Consider the following 10,113-nt stretch of genomic DNA (forward strand, 5'->3'; position numbering starts at 1 on the left):
GTTGAGCTAAAGAATAAAGCCCTACAGAAAATTATTTGAGTCACTCTTTTCTCAATTTTCCCTTACATACTATTTACCAAGTTTAACTTGGGATGCCTAAGAAGGAAGTTAATTTATGTTATATGATGAATATCAGGATATTAGAGCTAAATTCTCTTGCAGCACCATGGTAGAGAAGGGCTAAGAGAAATATACAAATCCAGAGGTGGTAGTGAAGAGAAAAATACAAAAGGAATGACCAGTACTAAAACTGGAATAACAAATCTCACTAGAATTTTTGGTGGAGAGCTTTGTGCAACATTATCCTTTGAATTGACCTGTATTTTTCACAACTATTCCTTTTTCATATGTCATTATTTCAATCCATTTATTATTATTATAATTTTGCCAACATGGAGCATTTTTTTAAATAATATACTAGATTGATTTAGGCATGTTTTAAAGTATTTGCTTTGTTATTTGGAAGTTATTTCTTCATTGCTATCCTTCCACTACTAGAATGTAAGCTGCTTAAGAGTCATCTGTGTACTGCATTTGCTTTAAACAGACTAGGCAGTCTTTGAGTGCATACTGATCTGGGCTGAATTTCTAGAAGATTCTAAGAGACAGACAAGAGTTGAAACGACTGTGGAGATCACATGCTTTAAGGATTAATAGTAAGGCCAAAGGTGAAATTATCTGACCTTCAGAAAGCACATTTATGTGAAACACGTTAGAACATTCTGACCACGAATATACATAAAAACTTACTATATCACTAATGGTACTTACATCAAGGTTTTCTAAATTATTTTGCTGTACGAACAAAGTCCTTGACTGTAGCCCAAAAGTTTCCCAATATTTTGACGTATATTTTATGGTGACAAATAAATTTTTAAGATTCTTCCTAGAAATGTGAAACTATCATTGATTTCAAATGTGTATATGTAATCCCAAAATTTTGATAGATTTTGATACTATTCTAGTAAGTGTTTTGTTATGGATGCTTTTCTCTTGTGTGTACTTTCTTTTATCTAGTTTTTAGCATAGTGAATTCATAGTAAATATTCATGGGCTTTCTAGATTGTTAGAGACTACTAAATTAAAAATTGTTTTCTTTCCTGACAACATTTATCATGGGCCTCATAATATCCCTGTAACTTTCCTACAACTCATATCTATATCAAACAAGTAACTTTATTTAGAGATAGATATTTGTGGAGAAATTAATTGTGTGTTTATGTCATTTTAGGCTTGAACCTATATTTAATTTGCTGTCTGCCAACTAAATTATTCAAAAGGCAATTAAATCTTTAGAAAACACTGATTCCAAAAATAGATGCCAAAATTTATTTGTATTCTGAGAATCACTGTGGTCTGAAATCTTAAGCATCAGTAACTTAAACATTTTATGTTCTTCTTAATATTAAATAGCTATGGGCTTCATTCTATCAGCCAAAAAAATTAAGTCACCATTAGTTGAAGGACCAGTGGTTTCAACTACTGAGTAAATTCATTCCATTTTAAAAATAAAGAATGCTCATACAGGGTTTTGAGCTTAGGGAGAGTATAATTAAAGCCTACATATATGTATTTGGATATGAACCGACATATAGGTTGAAGCCTAAAACTTTTTGTTATAAATATATGTGTGTGTGTGTGTGTGTATTTATATATATACACACACACACACATATATACACACACACACACACAGATAAATAATAGACCAAGTGTGGTAGCTCATGTCCTGAAATCCCAGCATTTTCGGAGGCCAAGGCAGATGGATCACTTGAGATCAGGAGTTCAAGACCAGCCTGGCCAACATGGTGAAATCCTGTCTCTACTAGAAATACAAAAATTAGCCAGGCATGGTGGTGGGTGCTGTAATCCCAGATACTTGAGAGGCTGAGGCAGGAGAATTGCTTGGACCTGGGAGGCAGAGTTTGCAGTGAGCTGAGATCATGCCATTGCACTCCAGCCTGGGCGGCAAGAGCGAAACTCCATTTCAAAAAAAAAAAAAAAAAAAGAAGTGATAGATATATAATACCTTTGCAGTCATCTCAAGTATAAGGAGACATACTTTTAAGATTAAGAGAGATACTTCAATTAAACTCAGGAGTTTGTCAAAGATATATGCTTAGGAAAACTCTGGGATAGCACATAGCATGGCTTTAAAAACAACTGTCTTTCAGCTTTTCCAAATATCTGGAATTCTCAAGAGTTTTCTGTGTTTTGAAACATTGCTGATCTTTTGCGTCATTCTAAATATAGTGGAATAGGCTGTAATAATTGACTTTTGTGGCATATAAATAGGCTCACTGTTTCTTGATGCTGGATCTCTCTGTTCACCCTCCACACATTTGTCCACTGATGCTAGTTTCCAGTGTTGCTCTCTCATGCATAATTTGGTTTGGTTTTTCTTAAATTGCTGCTACTTTCTTTTTTTTTTTTTTTTGAGATGGATTCTGGCTCTGTCGCCCAGGCTGGGGTGCAGTGGCCAGATCACAGCTCACTGCAGGCTCCGCCTCCCGGGTTTACGCCATTCTCCTGCCTCAGCCTCCCAAGTAGCTGGGACTACAGGCGCCCGCCACCAAGCACGGCTAATTTTTTGTATTTTTAGTAGAGACGGGCTTTCACCGTGTTAGCCAGAATGGTCTTGATCTCCTGACCTCGTGATCCGCCCGCCTTGGCCTCCCAAAGTGCTGGGATTACAGGCGTGTCACCACGCCCACCTTACATGTTTGTTTTTTAAAACTGTTGGTCGTTTGTTTGCCTTAGACATTTTAAAAGCATACATGCTTCATTTAGTTAGTTTGGAAAAATAACTGCTAATACATTCGTTTTCCATGTTACCTGTGATAAAGATTTCAAAACATCTTAATCTGCAATCTGTAAAGTTGGATGCCGTCTTTCTGTAGTATCCTAGCGTGTAACAAATGCATGCATGTTATAAACTTATCTAAACAAGTTAGTTTTAAATTTTAATATCTGGGATGTGTGTGTTTGTCTTTGCCCTCCTCCCCTTGTTTTCTCTCTCCTCTCCCTATCTCTTCTCTCTGTCTCTTTCTCTCTCTCCCTTCCACTTTCCTTATTTTCGTATTTGCAGTATTTCAAGTGGAAACCCCACATAACTTGAGATGGAAAATATATTGCCTGTTGCTTACGTTTACCTACATACCAATTTTGCTATTTGCAGAAAATAAAGCACTTAATTGTTAATCTCTGAATAATTACGGAAAAGGGCTAATGCTTTTTAGTGTAATACTAACAATACATCTGCCTTCTGTGGCGGTTTATTGTATTTTACAGAAGCCTGTCAGCACATATTAGCCCTGTCCAAAAACTCTTAAAGTTCAGCAAGTAATCATTACGACAAGATTCTAATATGCATTGCAACTTTTGAGATTAAAATTTAATTGACCTCTTTTTTTCTTTTCCTTTACAATATTGTTTTGTCATGAAGTTTCTTATAGCACTTTTTTTTTTTAATTCCATGAAATATATGTTAGGAAACCATTTTATGACATGGATTTGGGAAAAGGGCTTGGGTATTTTTTTCTGGTTATTTTCATTTTATTTGTCATGTTCTTCAAAATGAAGTCTAAGCATATCTGTTGAAGATGTTTATTGGCAGTGTACACCATTGAAAAATTAAAAGAGTGTGACTAAAGTACAGCTCAATCTTGTTTCCATATTAAAATAGGGAGAGCTTTAAAAAATACTGAAATCTGGGTCCCATTTTAGTCTTAGTATATTAGTTTTGTAGGGCCATTATAATAAAGAACCAGAAACTGGGTAGCTTAAAACCAGAGAAATTTATTGTCTCACATTATTGGAATCTAGAAGTCCAAAATCAGGACTTCATAAGGGCCAAGCTCCCTTTGAGATTCTAGGTAGAATCCTTTGCTGTCTTTCTATAGCTTCTGCTAGCAGCTGGCAATCCTTGCTATTCCTTGGATTGAAGCTGTATAAGTTTAATCGCTTCCTCTATGGTCACATGACATTCTTCCCTCCTATCTTCACATCTACTTCTAAGGACACGAATCACGTGGGATTAAAAGCCACCCTAATCCAGTATGTTCTCATCTTAACTAATTATGTCTGCAAAGACTCAGTTTTCAAATACATTCATATTGATAGGGACCAAAGGTTAGGGCTTCAACAAATCTTTTTGGGGGACACAATTAAGCCATAATCCTCAGTAAACCAGAATCTCTGGGAGTGAAACTGAAGCATAAGCACATTTAAGAACATGCCAGGTGATTCTGATGTGCAGCCGCATTTCAAACCATCACGGTGCTGATGGAATCATTTTGACCAAAGATGAGCACGATCATCATTCTCACTGGCAGTGCAAAGCCTGGAGCCTCCTCTTTGTTTTCCATATTAAGTTAACGTTGACATTTTGGAAATATTAGCCTCCTACAGGCCAATTACATTTTAGATTTTTTTACCTCTATTTCATATTTGCATATCTTCACCCTAATAAGGAATAGTGTACTTATTATTTATAAGTACATTATACATCTACATACTTTATGTAGTTTTCTTCCACACTTTTTACTATTTATTAATTATTGCAAAGGCATCAAGACCTGTGTCTGTTAATAACTGATGGTATAAATATTTTGCTGCTCAAAGTAGAAAATGTTCACCAATGGGTACCTTCTTTCTTAATCTGTAATTCCATTTATAATAGCTAATTGGAGACATTTATATAATCTACTTACAGATTTGTCTAATGGAGAATGCACAGAACTTGGAGAGGGAGGTGTGGAATGACACAAGAGTGCTGATATAAAATAGAGTATCAGAAAACACAGTACCAAATTTCCCTGGGACATAATTGATACATGTTTCATAAATGTGCCCTTAATACATTTGTGTGGTTGAGTTGAAGCTAGATGTGGTAGGTACTCTGAGAATTATTTAAACCAAAGAAAAATATTCCAATATTAAATAATAATCCATTTCCGTGATGCCTTAAAATGTGACTGAGTATGTCCAGAGCAGTGCCAGGATGGAATACCTGTTACAAATTCCTCTGGTATTATTATTATGGTCAGTCATGTTGATAATGTGTTTATTACATGATCTTTAGATACTTACGGAAACACGGGAATATATTTAAAGATTTCTTCAAAATGATAAATAATACTTCTTTGTTCTCCAAGACCTTTGTTGTCTAATGGGTTCTTATTTGGATATTTTTGGGTGTCTTCTTAGGGCTTACTTTTTCTCCAGAGTGGATTAACATTTGCCGTTACTGCAGTTGTGCTTGCCTGTAGAACCATAGTTTCATAAATCATCTTTTTCTACTTTATTTGGCTTTGCTCAAGATAAATGTATCTTTTAGTACAGTTAAATGCTGATGAAACAAAGTGTTTATTCTCTTTACATTTCTTATTGTATTGAGAAAACCAACATTCATTAAGTAAAAGTTCGTCATATTTAATGTCTTTTCTACCCTCCTTCTCTCATTCGCTGGTGCAGGAGCGTGTTCCCGATAGCCCCTCGCCTGCCCCCTCTCTGGAGGAGGGGAGAAGGCCTGGCAGTCACCCATCATCACATCGCAGCAGCAGTGTGTCCAGCTCCCCTGCAAGGACTGAGAGCTCTTCTGACAGAATCCGTAGGTCTTATACTTCTACTTGTCACCATTTTAAACTTTATTAGGGTTCAGCTGGCTTTTCTAATCAACATGCCCTCATTCCAAATAGATCTCAGATGGATCATGTTCTGAAGCTCTGTAGCAATAGCCATCTCTCAAAATTATGTTTCCCAGTTCGTAATATCATGAGGTATGATACTACATTAACAGGTCCTGATATAAATTTCCTCGCTTCGATGCCACATATAAAGATTTGAGCTATGAAACAGAGAAAATAAGTAACCTTTTGGATTGGTTTCTGAAGTAAACACAACCAATTCTCAGATATCTAGTGTCTTGGTACACTGTTTATAGATTATTCAACATCATTCCTTAAATACTACCCGGCCATTTTTGTAATTCACTGACTTTTAAATTTTATCCTTATGTTAATGGAGATATCCACAAAGAGAAATGAGTTAAATTCAAAATAATAAATTTTAAAAACGTACATTTGTAAGTCATTCAGGTGATCAATGAATTAAAGAATTTGAAATTAGCTGAGTTTGAGAGTTTGAATTAGTAATAATCAATAATGCATACTAGTGCCATATATTGTTATTATTAAAATTTGAAAAGTAGGACTGTATGTTATTTTATAACATTTTCACAATATTTAACCTTGGTACTTCTGACCAAGAAAATGAAGAATAAAGGTTAAAATGCCATCAAATTAACAAGTGATTTTTGTGTCTATACAATAATCTCAGATTGTTCTTTTGATAAATGACTATATTAAAAGAGAATAACTTGTTTGATAAAACCTATATATTTTCCTTATTTCCAGAATTTAGCTATTATTTTATGCAATTATGTTTATAGCATAAACTTCATCTAATTATACAAAATTTGTTTAAGTTATTTGGTTGTTGAGAATATTTTCATAATAGGAAAGCATTTTATAGAAAGTGACTTTATAGGTTATAAAGGAATGTATGCATAAAGTGAAAATTGTTGATCTGGGAGCTATTGAAGTGGATAATTTAAAGATTAAGTTAAATGCTATGTAAATAATTATAAATAAAAGATAGTCAATTATTGGAAATTATATAGTTCAACATAATACTAAATATATATACTTGCTTTGGCCTGCCTGAAACTTATTTCCTTAATTTTATAACTTTATACACAATTTTAAAATAGTTTTCAAATAAAATATTTACTGTATATTTTTATGGTACGTTGACACTAGAATCAGAAATTTAATGATAAATATTGGCTTCATTATAATATATTGTCATTGGAAAGGTGCTGTCCTAGAGAAAAAAAATTTTTTTGGAAGAAAATGAAAATGATGGACACATTGGAGAAGATTTGAAAGAGTTTTGTTATACATTCATGTTATTTTATTAAAGGTTATATATTTTTTTAAATTTTTGATAGAAACAAAGGAGACATTTTTATATGCCTGGATGCCATAATTGTTGAAATGGAAATACATCCACATTCACACACATACGCATATATATGCATATATATGCATACACATACGCATATATATGCATATATATATTACATATTACTTTAAAATAATTTTAGAAAATTTTCAAATATACAAATCATTCTTATGCGTTTGTCATCCTGATTTACCTCGTCAATCAATCAATCAAGGTCTCTGAAAGTGGTATCTCAATAAAGGCATAATGTCACCTAGGGCTTCTATCATAGATTTAATACAACTTTACTCAGATTTGTCATTGTTTATCTTCTACAAAGAAGAACATTATTTTACATAACAGAAAAATGATCAAAATCAGGGAGATAACATTATTATAGTACTAAAATTTGAACTACAGTTTTTATTTAAATTGCACTGGTTTTCCCACCAATATTTTTTAAAGTAAGATTTTTTTTTTTCTAGGTACAAAAGCCAATCTATGACCACACACTACAATTAGTTGTCATATTCTCTTAGTATTATTTAATCTGGAAGAGTTCCTTAGTCCATTTTGTCTTTCAGAAACTTTTTTTTTTTTTTTTTTTTTTTGAGTACAGGCCAGGCCATTTATTTTGTAGAATGTCCCTCAGTTTGAATTTTTTTATGCTTCCTTTTGATTAGACTTAGGTTATGGATGTTTGGCGAGAATCACACAGCTGTGATAGTGCATCCTTCCTAGTGAATCATTTCAGGAGACACACATTTCTACAATGCCAGCAATAACTTTATCACTTTCTGAAGGTGGTGACTACCAGGTTTCTCTATTGAAATATTACTTGTCGTTGTTGTTGTTTACCTTTGGAGATAGTGACTGTCTGGTGAGAAAATATCTTAAGACTATGCAAATATTCTCTTCTTAACCAAACTTCCACTCACTAGTTTCAGAATTATCCCTTGATCCCTGAAACAATTATTATTAATGATGTTTGCCAAATGGTAATTTCTACTGTATTATTCTTATATTTTAAAAATTTATATTTTCCAGATAAAAATCTTGTTTTATGCAAAATAAAAATAAAGTGAGGTGATGTCATTTTCAGTATTTTCTGCATATTCTGATGAATTATCATGTTTATCAGTTATCACAGTGTTTTTAGGGATAGATTACAAATTTAAAGTTAGACCATTATATTAATATGATATTTACTGTTGAGTCCAAAAAGAGTTTAACTGACTTATTGGAACTTTGTGTGTTATGGTGTTTTTGTGTTTTCTTTTGTTTGTTTTCGGGTATAACAGCGGTCCATCAGAATGGGTTGTCCATGAACCAGATGCTGATGGGCTTATCACCAAATGTACTCCCTGGGCCCAAAGAGGGGGATTTGGCTGGTCATGACATGGGACATGAGTCAAAAAGGATGCATATTGAAAAAGGTAATGTATGATTATATATTCCTTGTTTTTCCTGATTCAATAGATTTTAGAACTAGATTTTAATCACAGAATGAAGTCTGTCTCTACATCATGTAAAAAAAAAGCATATAAATGTTTTTAAAATCTACAATATAAAGTACAAATTAAACCTATTCAACAAAAAAAAAGATATGAATGAAGACCTGCTGCACTTCTCTTATACAACAGGTAAGTTACAATTTAGTTACCATTACATTAAAAGAAAAAGTCCCAATTGTTATTTCTCAGTTCCTAAAGGATCTGCTATTTGACTTTTTCAATGCCTTCAGGGTCACTGTCATTTTACTTAGCATGATACAACAATAACAGTATAAAAAGGGTTATTCTGCCTTCTTTTGAATTAGAAAAACAGTTTATAGACCAATAAGGAAACAGAAATATATTTTATATGTCAATGTACTAGTAGTTGTCAAAATAGTTGTCAAAATATACCAAGAAAGGCCAGGTACTACATAGCTAAAAAAGTTTCTTATATTTTGTTAATGTCAACCAAACCCATTTTCACAGGCAAAATGTGTATTTTCATGCCTTATTTGATAATTCCATGAAAAAATCAAAATATGATTTTAGTCAGCATATTAGAAATTTATTCTTGGAGATGCAAGTATATATTTTCAAATTGTGAATGTTAAATTGTGAATATAAGAATCTTCCCACCTATCTTTTATTTTAACTTAATATTTTCAAACTTTATAAATATAGATAGGATAATTTGCTTATCTTTTTTTGACAAAGCCATCAAATAATCAGTGTTGTGAATAAGGATTATTTATTTGGAAAACAAAAGGGACACAATTAATCAGCTGTCAACACGGAAAGGAAATAAAATTGGGTATTTAAATAATTGAATAGGAATAAATGCGTGGAGGGAGATTAAGTTAAGGAGGGGTACCTTCTTCCCACCAAAAAGACTACTCACAAAAAAGTAAAAATGCTTACATAAAACATTTCCTTTTCAGCATAAAAATAGCTCTGCTAAATCCCTTAGGGAGAAGGAATATATTTCTACAAATTAGATTATTTGAGTTATGGAATGTCAGTGAGAAAACACAATCAAGGTACTAACGTGTTAACATCTAGGCATAATTGAGAAATAGAGGCATTAATAAAATTTTTACATTATTTATTGTGAAACTTGATATCAGGTGTTATTTAATTAACTATTCTAATGCAGTGCATGACTAGGTCAGATGGTCTCTAAGTTTTTAACTTACATTTTTTTCACAACCTCTTCATTAGCAATAAAGAAGAATGTCATATATATTATCCATCATATTATTTTGACCTATACCTTTGATATTTAATCAAAAATCCATGCATAGCAATATTGTAAAAATTAGTATAGTGGGGCTGGGTGTACTGGCTCACACCGGTAATCCCAGAACTTTGGGAGGCTGAGGCGGGCAGATCACACGGTCAGGAGTTGAGACCAGCCTGATCAATATGGAGAAACCCTGTCTCTACTAAAAATACAAAAATTAGATGGGCGTGATGGTGCACACCTATAGTCTCAGCTACTTGGGAGGCCGAGGCAGAAGAATTGCTTGAACCCTGGAGGCAGAGGTTACAGTGAGCCGAGATTGCGCCCCTGCACTGCAGCCTGGGTGACAGAGTGAGACTCCATGTCAAAAAA

General features: G+C 33.3%; 1 protein-coding gene across 1 annotated transcript in view; it reads left to right on the forward strand.

Moving 5' to 3' along the window:
* The window catches only part of DACH1 (dachshund family transcription factor 1), a 464,060-nt gene that overhangs the window by 328,898 nt on the left and 125,049 nt on the right, over window positions 1-10,113 (forward strand). The window contains exons 5-6 of the mRNA XM_011972024.1: window positions 5,476-5,611; window positions 8,307-8,441. Coding sequence (XP_011827414.1) covers window positions 5,476-5,611; window positions 8,307-8,441 — 271 coding nt within the window. The remainder of the gene's footprint in view (window positions 1-5,475; window positions 5,612-8,306; window positions 8,442-10,113) is intronic.

Source organism: Mandrillus leucophaeus, unplaced genomic scaffold, assembly GCF_000951045.1.
Source record: "Mandrillus leucophaeus isolate KB7577 unplaced genomic scaffold, Mleu.le_1.0 Scaffold126, whole genome shotgun sequence".
Lineage (NCBI taxonomy): Eukaryota > Metazoa > Chordata > Mammalia > Primates > Cercopithecidae > Mandrillus > Mandrillus leucophaeus.